This window comes from Carcharodon carcharias, chromosome 2, assembly GCF_017639515.1.
Source record: "Carcharodon carcharias isolate sCarCar2 chromosome 2, sCarCar2.pri, whole genome shotgun sequence".
Taxonomy (NCBI): domain Eukaryota; kingdom Metazoa; phylum Chordata; class Chondrichthyes; order Lamniformes; family Lamnidae; genus Carcharodon; species Carcharodon carcharias.
In genome coordinates this window covers 141,002,283-141,023,017 of record NC_054468.1, presented here as the reverse complement: position 1 = coordinate 141,023,017, position 20,735 = coordinate 141,002,283, and the positions used below count along the sequence as shown (strand labels likewise).

The 20,735-nt window shown below is 47.7% G+C and overlaps 1 protein-coding gene across 1 annotated transcript in view; it reads right to left on the bottom strand.

The window, feature by feature from the left end:
* The window catches only part of LOC121288275 (plasminogen-like), a 216,023-nt gene that overhangs the window by 15,853 nt on the left and 179,435 nt on the right, over window positions 1-20,735 (bottom strand). The window contains exons 25-27 of the mRNA XM_041206794.1: window positions 20,409-20,549; window positions 18,173-18,279; window positions 2,112-2,245 (exon numbers count right to left, since the gene is read on the bottom strand). Coding sequence (XP_041062728.1) covers window positions 2,112-2,245; window positions 18,173-18,279; window positions 20,409-20,549 — 382 coding nt within the window. The remainder of the gene's footprint in view (window positions 1-2,111; window positions 2,246-18,172; window positions 18,280-20,408; window positions 20,550-20,735) is intronic.

The following is a 20,735-nucleotide window of genomic DNA, read 5'->3' as shown; positions in this document are numbered from 1 at the left end:
GCTGCCCTGCATCCCTCTTGTGTATACCCTGTTGGAGGTCAACTATAGTGTCAGTGATGGAGTTGAGCCCGTGGAGCATTGCAGGAGCGACCTCCTGGACCAAGGTTTCCATGGCGGCTGTCATCCTACCAGTGTTGACCTTGGTGTGTTGGCATGCGAGCGCTATCACCTCAGACTGAAGGCAGACCGCCTCCTCCATTGTGCCTTGCAATCTGAGGAGTGCAGCAGGCATCCCTTCCTGATGTTCCTGAGCTTGCCTTTGCAGCTCCGGCAACTGAGGTATGACTGAGTCCAGAGGCTTGTCATCTGACTCAGACTCAGCAATCTCTGGCCTCCAGCAGCCCTCTGAGTGCCAGACACCTGGAAAGCCCCTGCTGCTGCCTGCTGCGGATCAGACAGTGCGATATGCTCACCAGATTGTGATCCTGAGGCTACTGTAAAGCTCGGTCCCAACGAGGTTTCTCTGCGCTGGTGGAGAGTGTGGGTGAGTGCTGTGACAAGACTTCAGGAAGGGTGCCTCCAGATTCCTCTTCTGAGGTTTCTTCGGAGCTTGACTGGGTTGTGGACTCCGAGGGCTATTTCCCAGATGTGCCTGTGCAAGCAAGGGGAGATAATTAGTGCATAGGAGTGGCCTGTGAAACAGGACATATCACTCACAGCACGGTTGTCTGATGGATGTTGCGCTGCTGGATCCTCACTTGGTAGAGCACCGCTGACCTCACTATCAGCACAGATCCTCGCTGGTAAGCTGGATGGCTCAGTTCTCAAAGTCCGTGAGGACCTTGATTTCAGATATTCCTCCACTGGTTGTGACCTTGTTGTGTGCCAGCTTGTCCTGCATGAACAGAGATGGAGACAGTGTAAGAAGGACGCTTACCAGGCCAGATGATAAGTATGCCTGGCATATGTGGGTAGTGAGTGGTCCAATGGATGGGATGAGGACAATGAAGGTATGTGTGGGAGAGTGAATGGGTGTGGCCCTTGAACCAGCAGTGAGTGAGGTCCCTGTGGATGTGTGATGGGTTTGTGAGTTGTGAGTTAGAGTGATGAAGAGAATGACTTACCCTGGTGGAACAGAGGTCATTCATCCTCTTGCAGCACTGGGTACCTCTTTTGATGGTCGTTGGCACTGACCAGAGCTGCCACTGCACCCCAAGCTGAATTAGTGAGGCTGCTGCCCAACCTGCAGCCAGAGCAGGGGTAGTAGACATCACAGCAGGCCTCCACTGCGTCCAAAAGGCACTTGAGGGATGCATCATTGAACCTGGGGGCTGCAGTCTTTTTGCCTTTCAGGGCCATGTCTTCTTTGCAGCAGTCATGGGCTGGAAACACTGAGAGGTGTGCACTCGGCTGGACTTTAAACATGGCGCCAGGTGTGCTGAAATAGTGAGGTAATGGTGTGGCGGGTGAATGAGAGCCCGCCCACCATGAAAACGGCGTGTTTCCCGGGAATGCATATTTAATGCAGTGGGTTTGGGATGATATGGACAATATGGCATGAAAAGCTGCCACTGCAGCCAGTGGGTAAAACTGCCTACTAATGTGCTTGGTGCAAATCTGCACCTCAACCACAATGCAGTCCTTGCCCCCCCAACAACACACCTCACCTGCAGGGCAGCCCTTGCACCCCCACTGCCCTCCCCCACACAAAGCACCCTCAGGGTGGCCCTTGTCCACCCCACCCCCTGACAAAGTGCCTCAACCTTGAAGTCCAACAGGCGATCTGGCTGAGTGCTCCACAATGTTACTGTGTACTCAACTCCCGAGTTCCACTCAAAGTGCAGCCCACCAAATGCATGCCTTTATATGCTGTTGTGAAACACGTGGGTGAATGGTCCAGCTGGAGCGGGGAGATCAATTCTGGCGGCTGGGCTTATAATCTTATGCAGATGTATTACAATGGGGTTCCCGATGTCCGATGGCGGGAAAGGCGTCTGCCATCAGTGGGCAGAGCGGATATTCGCAATCTGGTTTCATGACATCGTGAAACCGATTTTTGGCCTGCTTGCCATATTGTTCACTGATGCCACTGCCCAATGTTAGTGGACACAGACGATTCTGCCCATAGATTCTGTCCATGACACTTTCTACCCAGCTAAATGTTCACATACCGGGCATCCAACATAATTTTGTGCACACAGTTCGCTGTTTTTTACTGTTCCATTCAAATACTCAGGGCGATTGCAGACATTATTTCCTATCACTGGAAGACCTGCTTCTTTTAAAATATTACCTCGTCCAGTTCCTAAAAGCAAATCGGATATATGAAAAAAATTAATGTTCAGAAATCAACAACAACTTGCATTTATATAGCACCTTTAACGTTATAAACATTCCAAGACACTTCATAGAGGCATTATCAAATAAAATCAGACACCAAGCCACATAAGGAGATATTAGGATAGGTCACCTAAAGCTTGGTCAAAGAGTTAGGCTTTAAGGAGTGACTTGAATAAGGAGAGAGAGATAGAGGTGTGGAGAGACTTAGGGAGGAAATTCCTGAGCTTAAGGTCAAGGCAGCTGAAGGCACGGCCATAAATGGTGTAACAATGAAGATTGGATTTCTATTTATGAAGGGCTGTCCTTATTTCCCCTCTCATATAAAACACTCAAATTTACACAAACAGGAAAATACAAAGTTAATGGTTTGGGATTTTCTGCTCGTCCCCTGCCCCTTCTTCATTGTGGAAACAGCACATCCACCCACCACAAAGATGTCATCCTGACTTTAGCTGACCTCCCAGCCTTTGAGCTGCTTGAATTCAGGAGCTCTGTAGACTCCAAGGCCTATGGCAGGGGCAATCTATGGTTCCACTGACCTATGAAACTGAAAGATGTTATGTAAATACAAGTTATTTCTTTTAATGAACACAGCGACTACTATACGCAGAGCCAGGAATATTACTGGTGCAGCACTATTTGGGTGAAATACTCAGCATTATATGCTAGAACCAAAATTTTTCTTATTTTCATGAAATTAAAATGTGATAAGTATAAAATAGACACACATAGATAGCTCTCTAGTTCTAGGTAGCACTCTGAATATCATGATTCAAAAATGTTTAATTTGCATACTTGTGTTGGTAGAGAAGGGGTTCCCAGTATAGGGGGTACACCTTGCATTTAGCAGTGACAGTATGGTTCTCAGTCCTCCAGGATTACCCTGGAATCTCCAGAAATTAAGGACTGAATAGGGGCAAAGTGGGCTTGGTGCTTTGGGAAACAGCATTTTCAGAAGGACAAATGGCTATTCCACTTCCAAATTATTTTGTAATATCACTTCGCAACTATTAGCCATGGCTTAGATTGCATCATTCTCATCCTGAGGCAGATGGCTGTAGGTACAAATCCCACCCCAGAGATTTGAGCACAAAATCTCGGCTGACACTTCATCATATTACTGAGGGAGTGCAGCACTGACTGAGGTGCTGTCTTTTGGATGAGTATTAAACTATCAGGCGGTTGTGAAAGATCCCATGGCATTATCTTGAAGAACAGGATATTACTTCTTGATTTCCAGGCCAATATTTTTCCCTTAACCAACATCACGAAAACAGATTATCTGCTCAGTATCACATTGCTGTTTGTAGGAGCTTGCTGTGTACAAATTTCTGGCTGTGTTTCCTACAATAGAACACTTCAAAAGTACTTCACTGGCTGCATATTGCTTTGGGATGTATTGGGGCTAGAATCTTCCAAACCCCCTGCAGTGGGAAGTTTGGCAGGTGGGGGAACTTAATTTGGCGGGAAACCAAAAATCAGTTTCCCGATGGCAGGGTGAACTTCTGCAATTAAGTTCTCTGGAATTTAAAGACAGTTAAGCTTCTCTTCGAACAATCTCAGGAAGTCCTTTTGCATGTATTTGAATGTCATGCATGCTCAATTAGAGGTCAGATCACCAGAATTAAGCTCCCCCTCCAAATTAAGTTCCCTGCCAGTGAGAAATTAGAACATTTGCATTTATGACTGCCTATAAGTGACATGTACCTGGCCAGATAGATTTCTTCCAGGACTTTGAAGTGAGTGTGAAGTCACTGCTTTGGCCTTCTTGGGGACTGCTAGAAATGTCAGCCTCTTGATTGAGAAAGGGTGCCGGTAGGCCAAGCTGTGCGAAGGCTAGACAAGGGAGGGAGGACCCGCGGGGAAGGATGGACCAGCAGGGAAGAGAGGAGCAGTGGGAAAGAGTGGGAGGGTGTCTGGGTCATGTTAGGAGGGTGTCTGGGGGAGAAAGCCAAGCTGCCAGGGGGTTGTTAGGCGAGTATTCGGGAAGAAGACCAAACTGTCTAGGGCTTATTTAGAAGGGTAAGCATGTCAGACATGTCTTGGTCCCGTTGTAGTGTGGTGGAAGATCTCTCTGGACAGTGAGCGTTATAGAGAGATGGGTCTAAAAGGCTTGGTACATGAGTTCAAGAATTTGGCCCAAAGGGTTTTAATGAGGGTACTAGGAGACAGAGGGCACAGTCATAGAGAAGGGAGTTGGATCAGGTAGGATGGAAGTGCTAATCTCATGGGCAGGTAGTGGATTTTTCCGTAGGGATGCTGCAGAAAGTCAGGGTACAGCTAACGGGATGGGTCAGGGTCAGGGGGAAGGGCACATCAACAGTTATGGGAACAGTGAGGAGAACAGGAATGTCTCCAAAACTGATAACTGGGTCCAGGATAACGGGGAGAAGCTGAATGGTTATAGTGGGGAGAGAAATGATAAGGCATTGATTGTGCAAGAGGATGGGGGAACTTGGTGGGTAACAGAGGGAGGGGAGAAGGTGCTTGACGCAAGGGCAAATCTCACACGCACCATGCTGAAGGTCTCAATGTTGCTGCGCAGTTCATAAAACCTTCAAGTATTTGATATGATTCTCCGGTATTACCTTGAAGGGGTGAGGTGGGGATGCCCTGTCTAGATGGAAGCCAAAACAGGGCTTAGTATTGACTTCGTGGCTCAGAGAAGGAGGCTAATCGACAAAGAATATGCTCACTAGATGGATGACTGCAATTTGTTCATAGATCCACTGAGGCCTAGATGATGCAGGCTCCAGGCAATCCTACCTTTCTACTGGCTCTCGTCCAGATGAGGAGGAACCAGTGCAGGTTAGCCCAGGGCCAGGAGGAGCAACAGACTAAGCAGCAAGAGGGAGCGGGGCCACAATGAGGTCAGGATGCTAGTGGACAGGGCCCCAGTGCGACAGTGAGCATTGGCCCACCAACAGATATATTGCAGGTGCTGCAGCTATATACAGATGGGGGAAAGTCAATGCCCAAGTCACCTTAGATGTACCAGAATGAGGTTGCTCATCTCTGCCAGCTTCTCCATGAAAATATGCAACCGCAAGGACTTGGGGGTAATCCCATGCTGGTGACATTAAAGCTAACCGCCTCCCTAAACTTCTTTGCCAGTGGCTCTCCAGGGCTCCACTGGGGACCAGTGTGGCATTTCCCAGTCAACGATGCACAAGTGCATCTGGGAGTTAACAGATGCCCTCTTCATGGCAGTGCAACAATTCTCACATTCTGCCTGGAACCCAAAAGTCAGGCTGCCAGAGCATTGGGTTTTGCAGCAACTGCAAATGCAGAGGCTATTGACTGCACATATATGGCCTTGAGAGCTCCGCGGCAACAGTCAGTCACATTCATCAATATGTGCAGCTGATATGTGATTACAGAAGACAAATCCTGCATGTTTGTGCTTGTTTCCCTGGGAGCTCTCACCATACCTGCATTCTAAACCACTCCCACAAGTGTTTGAAGGACCTCGACGATTGCAGGGCTGGCTCCTTGGGGACAAGGGATATCCCCAGAACACCTGGCTGATGACGCCAGTTCACCATCTGCAGATTGCCGCCGAGGAGAGCTACAGTGCCACACATGCCTCCACAAGGGCCATGACTGAGCAAACGATAGGCCTCCTAAAGATGAGGTTCAAATGTTTGGACCATTCAAGCAGGACACTCCAATATTCCCCACAGAATATGTGACACATTCATCATTGTCTGCTGCACCCTGCATGATCTTGCATTACAAAGGGGGGGTGGCTTGGCTGAGGGAGAAATGGAGGACTAAGGTGTCTCTCCCAACCATGAGGACAGTGAAGAGGATGATGATGATGAGGGCCAGGATGTAGCAGAAGCACATGCAGAGGCCACTGCAAGTGTATGATGCAGCAGACAGGCCCGTGACAATCTGATAGGAGCTGACCTCATTGCAGCCTTGGTTCAAACATTAACAAAAGAATTGAACTCCAGAAGTGAGGTGAGAGTGACTGCTCTTGACATCAAGGCAGCATTTGACCGAGTATGGCATCAAGGAGCCCTAGCAAGACTGGAGTCAATTGGAATCAGGGGGAAAACTCTCCGCTGGTTGGAGTTATACCTAGCATAAAGGAAGATGGTTGTGGTTGTGGATGTCAATCTCAGTTCCAGCACATCACTGCAGGGGTGTCATCAATGACTTTTCTTCCATCATAAGATCAGAAGCAGGGATATTCGCTGATTGCACAATATTCAGCACCATTCATGACTCCTCAGGTACTGAAGGAGTCCATGTCCAAATGCAGCAACAGCTGGACAACAACCAGCCTTGGGCTGATAAGTGGCAAGTAGCAGTTGCGCCACACAAGTGCCAGACAATGATCATCACCAACAAGAGAGAATCTAACATTGCCCTTGATGATCAATGGCATTACCATCACTGAATCCCTCATGATCAACATCCTGCATGACCAGAAACTGAACTGGACTAGCCATATAAATACTGTGGCTGAAAGAACAGGTCAGAGGCTAGGAATCCTGCAGTGAGTAACTCATCTCCAGACTCCCCAAAGCCTGCCACCACTAACAAGGCACAAATCAGGAGTGTGATGGAATACTCCCCACTTGCCTGGATGAGTGCACTCCAACAACACTCAAGAAGCATGACACTATCCAGAACAAAGCAACCCTCTTGATTGGCACCCCATCCAAAAACATTCACTCCCTCCACCACCAACCTAGGAATAAAAGGCAATAATCTGGTCTTCCCTTGATTTTTTTACTGAGACCAGATATACTCAAGTAACGTACAAAATGCTTCTCAAGGATACTAAATGTCCTGTTGGATTTAGCCTTGGGGTTGGTCCAAACTGATCTGGTAAATTGGATCTTTGATCCATGGTCATTTAATTGGGATTAGTGACAAGTTTCGTTCAAATGGTGCTTCTGACTGAATTAGTAAAAGTGGCTTCTCAGAGCTGGCTGAAGCCTGGAAGTTAAAAAGATTTAGCTCACCCTTACAGGATATGGACTATGAGTGCTGAAAGTGAACTTCCAAGGGAGATTCCACGGAGTCTTCTGCTACAGTGAAACTTCTGCCTTTAGCTTCCAGACTCTCCTGTCAGGAGCTTTATCTGGTGAACTTTCTCAGTTTCTGTAGCTTCAGTAGGGAGCTACTTTCAGTTCAGAATCCACTGAAGTTTCTCTTTTTCTTCATTTTCAACATTCTTGTGAGGGTGATGGTTTTTTGATCCCCAGCTGCCACCATGGCTGATTACAGAATGTGTTTGTTAATGAAGTCTTCATTGTCTTTTGAATGTTCACAACAAGTCTTTCTTAACTACTTGTAACTATATACATATATATGCAGTAAAGGGTACAGGCAAGGAGCTATCTCCATGTCTAGATCTTAATATGTCTCAGTTCACAGCACATTGCCTCTAGATCTGGGTCACGAGCCTTCTTACATCACTGCGTGGGCAGTACTGTGCTCAGTCCCACATTAACCCTGTATATACCAGACCCTTAGACTACCACAAGTAGGCATCTTTGGGAAGTTAATCCGATCTCCTCCCTGGTAAATGTTTGGGGCCTTCAACATGATTCATGCCAGTTCTTAGATGATGGAGCTGTATCCTAACTCAAACCAAATCCAGTTCACCCATTGTCCCTGTTCTCACTGACCTACATTTGGTTCCAGTCCAGCAATGCCTCAATTGCTAAATTTTTATCCTTGTTTTCAAAATCCTTCACTGGCTTGCCCCTCCCCATCTCTGTAATCTTCTTCAAATTTGCAACTCTCCGAGATCTCTGCACTTCTCCAATTCAGGCTGATTGTGCAGCCTTGATATTCATCGCTCTACAAATGGATGTCGTGCCTCCAGCTGTCTGGCCTAAGCTCTGGAATTCACTCACTAAACCTCTCTGCCTCCCTACCTTTCCGCTTTTAAGATGGTCTTTAAAACCCAATTTGTTCAAGCTTTTGCCCACCTGCCTTAATAACTCCTCATGGCTTGATATCAAATTCTGTTTGCTACCGCTCCTATGAAGCAACCTGGATGCTTTACTACATTTTACTACTTTAAAAACACTATATAAATGCATGTTATTTTGGAGTGTGAGCTCCCTGAGAACTTATCAGGACAGAATAAGTTTAATTTCTCAGCAGGCCAGAGAACTGTCCTCCCACACCCATTGCACACCCCTGACATAATGGCCAGAAATTTTCCCGCATTGGGTGGGCTCAGCGGGAGTGGTCGCAGATTGGCTCCGTGCCGCCATTTTATGCAGGCAGGCCAATTAAGGCCTGCCCAGCGTAAGACGTGAGCAGTAGCCGATCAGCGCTACCTGTGCGGGTGGGGGGAGGAGGAAGGGTCGGAGCCAGCGCTCTTTCACTCATGTGCACGAAAGAGTACTTCTATCTCCCTAAAGCACAGAGCTGCCTCAGGGAGATTGAAGTGGTTTGTAAAAGCATTTTTACAGACATTAAAAATTTAATGTGACATGGCCCCTCATGTGACTGTGTCATGTTTTTATTTTTCATATAAAATTTTTATTTCAGTAATAAAAGCTTTAGGAAACCTCATCCTGCTCATGGATGAGGTTTCCTAAAAAACGTGAAGGCCGCATGGCCTTTTCGCCTGCCTGTCAACCTTAAGGTTGGATGGGCAGCATAAACAATTACATTAATTAACTCATTAATAGCCTATCATTTATCAGCGGGCCTGCAGCCAACTCCAGTGCACGCCCTTTGAACGAAGCATCACGAGACAGCACGATGGCGTTGGGACGCATGCCTGACATCATTGTGCGTCATTTTACAGCCCGGCCCCGCATGCTGACTGATAAATGCTGGCCGAAGTGTTTATATAAACACCTCCCTTCCCAGAACTTACGGGCCATTGTAAACAGGGCAGAACCATGACATGGTCAGATATCTCTTCAACCACCTGGACCCCATCCTCCTCTGATAGTGATCCTTCATATCTGCCCTCTCAAAGTTTAAGAATTCTGCTCCTGATTCCACAATGACATTTGAAAATCTTTATGGGCAGAATTTTCTGGCTGGCGGGTGGATGGAGGAGGAGCGGGCGTGGGTGGGCATGGACCTAATCACCGCCTGTGATCAGGTCTGTGCTACCATTTTATGCGGGCAGGTCAATTAAGGCCCGCCCAGTGTGAATTGCAGCTCCCGAGGATAGTAGGAGTGGGTGGGCAGCAGCGGGACTGCAATGACCGCCAGGTATAATGGCGACCGGGCAGCCTATTTAAAAAAGCTGCTGCAGCTTTTTAAAGGCTGTCAAACATGGCTACTGGAAGGGCTCCCCAGAGCGCTGCTGGTGAGCAGGCCAGGCAGGAGGGTAGGGCAGGGAGGCACTGTGCCCCTTGTTTTTCGGAAGATTGCCTTCCTGCCCCCCTCGAGGAGGCGGCAGCACGGCAGGAGGAGGAGGCCACCCCACATGCCTGGGAAGAGGTGGAGGAGACAGTGAGCTCCCACAATGTGGTGCAACGCATGTGGATCCAGTGCCGCAAGCGCTTCAACGACCTCTTGCGCTCAGGAAGGGTGAGTACCATGTTGGCATTGGTCACTTAGCCTAGCAGTAGGCTTTCCCGCCTGGCGCCGTCGCTCCCCCCAAGTCTGAGTGTAGTGATTGCATTGAATCATTGACGGCATGAGTCCTTTGCTGGGTAGGCCAGCAGATATTGCCCATGCCGAGGTCACCCTGAGAGGGTAGTGAAGAGATGGGTTCTGCACCTGCAGCATGTGGTACACTGAGACCCACATTACTGTTTTGGGGGCAACCTGGATGACCTGCACCGAGGCACAGTGCTGGAATTCCAGGATATGCCAAAGTCAGGGTGATGACATGCTGGAAGGGGAGCTTCAAGGTGGCGTGGCACCAATCGATCTGCTGTCCTCTGCGTTCCACGTGCTTGCACGTCCTTGCTATGGAAGGTTAGACCATGTGGTGCCAAGTGTGATCTAGGCAGAATTTGGCCAAGGTGGTGGTGGTGGTGGTGGTGGTGGTGGGGGGGGGGGGGGGGAAGGCCTGGCATCTTTGTGTGAGTGTTCGGCACAGTGGGGTGAGAAGACACTGAAGCCCTGCAATGTCCCACTCTAGTTGGGGTGGGCTGCCGCGAAGAGAATCCAGGTACAAGTAGCACTAATCAATGCTCTTCTCTCCTTTTCAGGAGAAGAATGCACATAATGCCGCTGAGCAAGTGAGGACTGGCTGGGGGCCAGCCCAGGTGATGATGCTTAGCTGGTTCGAGCAGGAGGCCCTAGATCTGGAGGGGCGCCATGCGCCCAGATCCACCTGCGTTGGTGAGGCTGGGGTGCCACGGGCAGGTATGTTTGTCCAGCACTGAGGTCACCATTGTTCTCCCAACAGCCATGGCAGTGCTGAATGTTCAGTGATTGAAGTTTGCAACATGGTTTGACCATTGCTTATGGAAGAATGAGCGCATAATGATCCGGGGGACAGGGATGTACATTGACATTGTCTCCATGTTAACTAATCAAATGTCCTTGTTCTTGCTTCCAGCATCAGCGGAACAGGGCTGGGAGGAGGAGCAGCAGGGGACCCCTCTCACACCTGAGGGCCCGGATGTCTCGGACTCATCAGCGTCATACCATCTCTGCCAGGCAGGCACCAGGGCAGATACTAGCACCTTGGTGGGAGTTAGGTCATCAGTTGATGTACCGGGGCACAGTGGTGACAGCACTTCACAGTTGCTGGAGGAGCTGGCAGAGTCAGAGAATGCCCATGGTGCCAGCAGTTGGAGGACTGCAAGAGACCAGGCACATGCTCAGTCAGTGGCTGATAATGTGCCTCTGGAGTCACCTGTGACGCAGCAAATGCAGGAAACGCAGCAGGGTCAGCAGGAGTATCTCGGGGAGATACATGAGGCTATGCTTGGCTTGATCTCTGTGGTGGGGGAGTCTACGCAGACCATCGCTGATGCAATGAGCCTCAAGGCCGAGCGCCATGTGTCCTCCATGGAGAGAATGGTGACTCTTGTGGAGAGGCTCCTCCAGGGGACCAATCAGGGCTTCCTGGGGATGCGCTCAGACCAGCAAGCCCTCACATCAGCATTGACCAGTGCCACATCGTCAATGCCAGTGTGGGAGATGGTCTGGGCGTCAAGTTTCCCAGCTTGATGCCCATCCATTCACGGTGAGCAGTGAGGTCTGAACCGACCTCACATCGGCGCAGCAGCTGCCTGTCATCTCTCTGGGCACTCCGGATGGGGGCAGCAGCTCCTCTGCCAGTGACCGTTGCATCCGAGAGGCTGCAGCAACTGGGGAGATACCAGCTGGGGAACTGTCAGCTCCCTCCCAGAATGGGCCAGCACACGCTTCACAGGCCAGGGACAGCCGCCAAGGCCATCGAGGCCAACAGGACAGCAGACTGTGTCAGATGCCAGTCCCAGTGAGGGGGCAGCACCAAGAAGTAGCGACCGAAAGCCTAAACATAAGGCACCTTAGGCACACCACAGGTTTATCGCTGGTGCTTTTGTGTTGACCCGCAATGAGGTCTTTATGAGTTGGTGTGAAGTTGAACACCTTTGTCATTTTGTTCTCTTAAGTTCCTTTTGTTATACCATTAAATTCAGGCATGTCATCACGGTTGAGGGTGCCTCTCTTCGTCTGCAAGTGGATGGTTACCATAACATTATGAATGATTTGTATAACATTCAGCTTTATTGACAAGGCCCTTAGTTAATGTTCCTATCCAGGCAGATTTTGCACTCAGGAATTGAGTATAGAGACTGCAGCCCAGGCTTGTCCTGGAGGTCCATATGTGGTGTGCTAGCTGAAGGTTCGTTGGATTAAAGCCTCCTGGGTGTCCCTGCCTCCCTGGAGTATGCCCAGGTCAGCGTCTACCCCCTCAGCGTTTCCCTGTGCATGCTCATCCTCGGACTCATTGCTGGATTCGTGTGCAGCCACAGCCACTGCGTCTAAATCTTCTTTGTTCTCAGCGTCACCCCTTTCCAGTGCAAGATTGTGGAGAGCGCAGCATGCAACAACTAGCAGTGACACATGATCTGGGGGTTGCTGGAGTGTGCCAGGTATCGGAAGCGCATCTTGAGAAGACTGATGGCTCTCTCCAGCACAGCCCTTCTGGAGGCATGGCTCCTATTGTACCGCTGCTCAGCCTCTGTATTTGGATGGCGAAGAAGTGTCATGAGCCACCTTCTGAGGGGATAGCCCTTGTCACCCAGCAGCCATCCATCCAGCCGGGCTGGAGCACTGAAGAGCCCCACACCTGGGAGTATCAGAGGATGTAGGCACCATGGGAGCTGCCGGGGTACCTTGCACAAACTTGCAGAATCAGCATCCTGCGATCACACACTATCTGCGCGTTCATGGAGTATAAGTCCTTCCTGTTGACGAAGGCACCGGGCTCACCTGCTGGCGTCTTGATGGCCACATATGTGCAGTCTATTGCACCCTGGAATTGGGGGAAGCCAGCAATGGCCGCAAAACCTCTGGCTCGCTGTGTTTGGCTTGCCTGGTCCCAACGAAAGTGGATGAAGGTCAGTGCATGCCTGACCACAACGTCTGTAACCTGTTTCACACAAGTGTGGACAGCTGATTGGGAGACACCGCAAAGATCACCCACCGACCCCTGGAAGGAGCCAAAGGCATAGAAGTTGAGGGCAGCTGTGACCTTTAGAGCCACTGGCATGGGATGTCCACCCACACAGTTAGGGGAGATCTCAGGCCCAATCATCTGACAGGTAGAGTTGACTGTCTCCCTTGAGAGACGGAGCCTCCTTCGGCACTGCACTGCAGACATATTGAGGTAGCTGCTTCGCTGCCTGCATACCCTGGCAGCAGGATAGTGGCGTCTTCTGCAGCCCCTTCCACCTCAGACCAACTCATGGCCCTGCACCCCTCGTGCCTGCACCTCTCCTCCCAAAGGTGGCTCCCCTGGAGGCTGAATGTGCACTCCTGGCCTCTTCGTCTTTCTAGCCCTCCCATCCTCCTCAGAGGAGGTGCCTCCAGTGGAGAGTTCAACTCCCATTCCCAGGCTGAGGGTAGGCTTCCTGAAACCTGCAGGCCCAAAAACGATTCTTCACTGCAGAGTGCTGAACTGAAGATTGTGAGTCCAGTCCAAGCAGCTGGTGTGCGTTTCGAAGTATTGCAGCACACACAGGTAAGTATCAGTAACTTTGTAAATTAAATATTTGACAGAGCACACATGTGACCCCACTGAGTCCTCTTATCCTGCCTGTGGATGAGGTTTATACAAATATCTCCCACCCGCCTGCCTGTTGCGCCCATGCGATGACCCAAAGATTGCAGAGGCACCAAAAAATCGCTGTCAATTGGCGCCTCAAGGGCCGTAAGTGGCCCGCTAATTAATGGTGGGTGCGCATCGGATATCATCACGCACCCGCCCAATGAAATATTGCGATGGCATGCAGTGACGTTGGGACGCTCACCCAATGTCACCATGCGTCATTTTACGCATTGGCATGCAGGTCCCACCCCTGCACGCCAATGGGAAAATTCTGCCCTATATGTGGTTAACCCAGACAGAATTAGAAGTTATCTGTGATGCACTCATGGTAAAATAGCAAATAAATTATCTTTGTCTAGACTCATACCTTGGTAGCCTTCCATTTCGTGAGACAGCGTTTTGCGCTGTGGTGGGCAACTCTGTGTTAAGCATCGCTTGGTGTGGTTCAGGAGCTCCACTCTGGCATAGCAGTCTCTGCAGCATTTGCTGCAGAGAAAGACAGTGGGCTGAGAAGGTGTAGGATTTATCGGCCTCTATCTTCTCTGGGCCCTCTTCTTGGCTAACAGAGCTTTCCATTTATGCTCATTTATTCCAATGCTCTTCCAAACAGCTTCTAGAAGTCATAGCTGTTGGCGACTATCTCTCAGTTCCAGTTGTCAATGTCAATGTCTGCCATTTTCATACTTCGCTTGCAGGTGTCCATGTAGCAGAGGTATGGATGCCCAGGAGGTCATGACCCAGTAGCCAGTTCACCGTACAGAAGGTCTTTGGGTATATAGCTGTCACGGACATGGACGAGCCTGCTCAAGCATTGTTTACTCAGTAATATGTGTATATTGACCAAATTAGCATGCTTCAGGACCTCTGAGTTGGTGGCTTTGTCCTGTCAAGAGATACCGAGGATATGTCTGAGACAGAGGAGATGAAAATTGTTCCGGCTTTTCTCCTGTAAAGAATATGTTGTTAACTGTAGAGGAGAGTATTGAGGACATAGGCTTGGCAGACTTGCAGTTTGGTGTTCTCAGTCAGGTTGCTGACTCTCTTAATCAGCTTGGTCATAACAGCTGCAGCTTTTGCAATGCATCATGTGACAGGCTGCTGGTGATTGTAGAGTTTAGATATGTGAAGCCATCAACAATTCCAGCGTCACACTGTCAACGCTGACAGATTACTTTAGGGCAATGTCCTACACCATGACATTTGTCTTCCTGATACTGATGGTCAAACCAAACTCTTTGCAAGCGTGAGAATGTCTGTCCATTTACCGCTGAAGTTATTTCTCTGTATGGAATATTAGTGCAACATTGGTTCTCAGGCAGATAAGGCCCAACAGCTTTCCATCCATTCAGGTATGCAAGTACGCATCCTCTGTAGATGAAATGAAGGATATGACAGCAGCAGAGAGAATATGCCAAAGGGTATTGGTGCCAGAACATAGCCCTTTTTGACCACAATGCAGATCTTATAGGGTTCCAATGTTGCCCCATCATGGCTGATCTTACCCATCATGTTGTTATGGAAAGAGATCACATTGAGCAACTTCGGAGGGCAGCCAGTTTTCTCCAGCAGCTAGATCAATGAAGGCAATGTATCATGGCATTTCACAGCATTTCTCTTGTAGCTGCCGGACTGAGAAGATCATGTGAATTATGGATCTTCCAGTTCAGAAACCACACGGGGATTTGGGATGGATTCGTTCAGCCAGTATCTGCAGTTTGACAAGCACAACACAGGCAAATACTTTTCCCATCATACTCAGCAGGGAGATGCCTTGATAATTATTGCAATTGCTCCAGTCACCCTTGTTCTTGTACAGGGTCACAATCCTTGCATCTTGAATATCCTGGGGTACAGCCTCCTCCCTCCAGCAGAGACAGAGAAGTTTGTGCAGAAGCTGTAGGAGTGCTGGTTTCCTGAGCTTAATGAGTTCAGGTGGGATAGCTTCAGCACTTTGAGCTTTGCCTGTGGCAAGCAAGTCAATAGCTTTGCTAAATTTCTCCACCGTAGGTTTAATATCTAGCTCGTCCATGACAGGCAGGCTCTCTATGATGTCTAGAGCTTTCTTGGTGACAGTGCTAACTAGAGTTCAACTCAAAGTAGCATCTCACACATCTCCCCAACTGTTTTTGCAGTAAGTGATGACCTTCCCTTGCCTTTGTTCTCAATGGGGCTGTTGATAACCTGTTGCCTTTTTGATCCCAACATATATCCCCCTGGCATTCCTTGTGTTGAAGGACATCTAGATATGATTGCAAAGTTGTAACCAATAGTCATTGGCACACTGTCTGGCAGTCCGTAGGACTTTACTTCGAGTGGCTCTTTGAGTCTTCTGTCTCAGATCTTTCTTGTAATTAATGAGAGCAGATCGTTTGGCTTCCTTAGTAAGTTCCAACAGAGTGATGTCAGCCTTGAATCTGTCAGGGTTTTCCCACTCTTGCTTCCCAAATGGTGAGAGTGCAGTTTTGTAAGTGGCATTTCGAAGTATATTCCATTTAGTTTCTGCACTTTGTGTGGGAATGCCAGAGAGCACCTGTTCAATTGAGTTGGGAACCGTTGGTGAGTGGCTAATGTTGATACAAGACAGCATTTCTGCTTTGAATGAACAAGTTTCAAGGGTTTCATCCGAACCTTGGTGGACACTGGGGAATGATCTGTATCACAGTTAGCACTGTGGCAGCTGCATGTGTTGAGAATGCGCTTGAGAGAGTCATATCTGGTGATGATCAGGCCAGCCAGTGCCAATGCCCTGATCTTAGATGTTTCCAGGACACCTAGAGGTTTCTTCTGAAAGAAAGTGCTTCTTCTGAAAGGAAGTGTTAGTTACACAAAGCTCCAGGTAGCAGCAAAGCTCAGGTAATCTCTGTTCATTCTCATTTATCTTTCCCAAGCTACGACATCCGAGGAATATCCTGCCTCATGGCCTGTGCCCGCTCTTGTATTGAAATCCCCAAATAGGTAAAGATGTTCTGACTTGGAGATTCTGCTGATGGTAGTGTTAAGTTCCTTGTAGACTGGTCTTTCGCTTCTGTAGTGGAAAACAGCATTGGAGATACTCGAGGTTAATGAGTGTTTTTTGAGTTGAGAGGCAAAGAGAGAGGTCACATTCTGAACATTTTGAGGGGAACCATTTGATCACCTAGAGTAATAAGTTCGCTACAGTGAACTTACACCCTGCTCACATGTTTCCTCTGAATTCTTCCTCTGCCAGATAAACGTGTAATGTTTTTCTTTTCGTGATCCACTCTCAGCAAGACTGGTCTCTTGTATGTCTCTCTCTATGTCAATGTCCAGCCTAACGTTTCCAAGTTGATCATGGTTGTCCTGCACGTTATAAACCAGCTACAAGTCATCTGCCACGCACATGGTCCTGACGTTCCAGCTTGCCAATCAAAGAGTTAGCATCTTCTTTCTTTGTATTTGTTTTATTTGTGTTGTGGTACACCTTTAATTATGTGTGGTTATGATTTCTGTATACAATACCGGAGGGGAAATCATGCAATGTATCATGCGATTCTGACTTAGTCTAAGTTTGTTCTGAGGAAGCTACTAACTCGGACATGTATAAAGGTTCTCCGGCTGTGTAATACTGCTACTAGCTTCTCAAATCCTTAATAAATGAACCTAGGTATTTTTGTGTTAACCAATCTCTCATATGTGGTTGGTGCTTTGATGTTTATCTACTAAATAAGCACAAGGAGAAGGAAAACAGTTTGTTTGCCTAGTGCGATAGATTTGGTCCATTTATTGAGCAGGGGCTCTAAGCTCCAAGCACGCAATGAAGCAAAGAGACCTTGACGGGTTAGCAACTTAATAGTCGGGGCTGCCTGACTTGAGGTGGGTGATGGCTGACCAGTGGGACATGAGGGTCCCTCCCACCACTGGAGACAGCCCATCGCACCTGTTCTCTATGAAAATCAAGTTGGGCTTAAGACATGTAACTGCTGTCTCCCGTGTTGTGTTAACATTCTGCAGAGAAATTGAATTGTCCTTGCCAAGGCACAAGCCTGGGCAAAACCTATAAAGGCCTTGGGCTATCTGAACACCAGGGCCCCCCTCACAACCTCTCCAGTTGTGTCCAAAAGAACGCAAAGCACTGCATTTAGCAACAGCTTGGTTGCAGGAGTTGCTGGAAAGATGACATATTTAGACATTAATACTCCATTGGACTTCACTCCAGATTTGTCAGGGTTTTTTCTGGATGCCACACTGCATGTCTAGGAGCCAAATCTCCTCCAAGTTCCTCTGAAGCTTTAGGTTGGATCTGTGAGGACCCAGTTTCTATGTGCTACCATGAGGAGGCACAGCTGAGGACATGTCAATGGAGAGGCAGTGTACTGACAGATAGAGACCTACACATTTGACTCTCCTTTTCACATTGCTGCCAGCAAGTGGTGTATGGGTTGAAAATGAGAAGCAAACTAGCACACAAGACGTGGGAAACATGCTAACTCTCTTCACCCACACATTAGATGCATCACATCGACCTGTTGGATACACAGGCTCATACCACCTAAGCATGTTATCAGCATCCATGAACAATGAGCAGCCCTGGAATCAATGTCTTCAGGGGAGTACAGGTGAAGGGGGAGGCAAATTAGTGGAGAAAGGAGGAGAGGGAAAAGCAAACAATTAAGGACATGTAACTTTACTTCGAAAAATATTTGGATTAATATGTACCTTGTGTTTCACCCCAGCCTGTAACGTAGCAGTCAGCTCCATTTGGTAGTAAATAGCCTTCCGTTGGCAAACAGATTATAGTGACTTTGTCATTCAGCACTGCTGGCCTAAAATCAAAGGTGTGTTTTAAATCATTTTTATTTTAATTTAATTTGCATAAGATGGTTACTTCTTAACTATCAGATATGTCCTTTTTTTGCCTTGAGCTTGAAAACCGACGATTGTTCACCGATTGGCGATGCTACATGGAATAAATTTATTCAAGTAAGATTGTGTCAAGGGCTTTTTGAAAAACAACAAACCAGCTGCATGTAAGAGTGAATGATAAAAATGACTACTTGAATTATAACCCTGCTGTACCTTTTATTGAGTGCTTTATAAGTATCAGAAAATGAACTATGTTAATGGACAGAGAAAGGTGACAGTCAGAGAGAAGATGATGGAGAGACAGAGGAAGACTGGGGTCAGAGGCAGGAAGAAAAGTGACTGTCTTTTTTCATGCTAATAGTTCAATTTTCAATAAAAATTTCCAGCTGAATTTTAAAGACAACTAGTTTCCTCTCCTGCTTGGCTGACAGTTAAAAAAGGCAAATATTGATTACACACTGTGTGAGAAAGAGAGATTGGTAACACAAAAGGAGAAATAAAGACTTTGGCAGTCCATATATGCTTCAATTTGTAGGAGTAGTGGGGATGGGTTGAGCTCTATTGCAGGTGAGTTTTGTTTCAGTCATAAATACCAGACTTGTGCACCAGAACTTCTCCATCTTATTCATTAAATGGCTTTTCTGTCATGAAATTGGGTTCAGTTTTAATGTGCCCTTTGCAGAACAGGAGGACCATTGAGGAAGTAACACTTCCAGAGGTCATTCCAGTGGTTGGTAATTGAAGCCGAAGGTGAATCCTACCCCATTTGCTGGTAACCCACTAGACACTCATTATGGGTGTCAGTGGTCCTCAGGCCACAAGTATCTGTATGTCACTCAACAATAATTGCAGTGAACATTGTACTTGATTTACAGCTTTTATAGCCAAAGCAAAAAGACAATGGCTGTGATATTGTACACTCGTATATGAAAATAGAATGTTTAACATAGTCATCTGAAATTCTTCTCTCTATTCATTAAGCAGAGGTGCTAACTCATTTAACTCAAATCTGTTGACATCTTTGCTAAAGGGAGGGAATTTAAGGAAAGACATGGGACCAGACCTGGTTGGAGAGAGATATATATACATTTTCTTTTCATTCACGGGATGTGGTCTTCGCTGGCTGGGCCAGCATTTATTGCCATCGTCAGCCCAAGCCTGGATGTTGTACAAGTCTTGCTGCATTTGGACATGGACTGCTTCAGTACCTGAGGAGTTGCGAATGGTGCTGAACATTGTGCAATCATCAGCGAACATCCCCACTTCTGACCTTATGATGGAAGGAAGGTCATTGATGAAGCAGCTGAAGATGGTTGGGCATGGGACAATACCCTGGGGAACTCCTGCATTGATGCCCTGGAGCTGGGATGACTGACTTCCAACAACCACAACAATCTTCCTTTGTGCTAGGTATGACTCCAACCAGTGAGAGTTTTCCTCTTTATTCCCATTGACTCCGGTTTTGCTAGGGCTCCTTGATGCCACAATCGGTCAAATGTGGCCTTGATGTCACCCCTGTCCCCATCTCCCTTGCTGGATGCTGCCAGCCTGACCACTCATCTCACAGATTGGGCTTCATCGCTGAAAGCCTTCCTCAGGGACTGCTATAATCCCAGCAGTGGCCATTGCTCCCAGTGGCGTTGTTGGGACAAGAGTGGTGCTCGTCATTTGATTGCCTGGCAGCTCTTGGAGGTAGGACCTCCTCTCCAATAGGAGCAGAAAGCCAGGCTCAAGCCAATTAAAGGCCCCATGGCCGTTAATATGCTGCGGGACATTCCTGCCAAGCGGAAGTGAGCTCACCCCTGACTTTAACAACTTGGGGTGGGGATCCTGTCCCCCACATAAGATTAGCCCAATGACTGATCATTTTGCTCATCTCATCCTGTGTGGTTGAAAGGATAAATTAGGGGCAAATGAAGATTGCTTCAATTCTGATTCATATGCTATACATTACCTTAGAAGCAACAGTATTATTCTTAGTGTATGTAAAATTCTTATGTGCATCCTTCACAAGCAAAGTATTAACCTGAACATGGGGGAACTGCCTCAATTAAATCAAAGGCAAATATAAAAAAATTAAAATAAATACCTTTCAAGCTTTAATAAAGCAATGTCATTCCCACTGGGTTCGAGAACTATTTTGGCAATGTCTATTATCTGCCTTGATGATTCATATGCAGCCTGTCTGTGTATTCCAAGATAAACTTTATAGGCTGAAGGTTTCAAGGATCTGTGACAGATGCAGTGAATAAGTTAGCTACCTGTAATTGTCACGTTTGTCTTTACAAGAACAACAGCTTCATATAAATAGTGCCTTTATGGTAATAAAAACCCCGCAGTGCTTCACAGGAGCATTACCCAACAAAGTTTGACACTGAGCCATGTAAGAAGGTGTTAGGACAGATGGCCAAAAGTT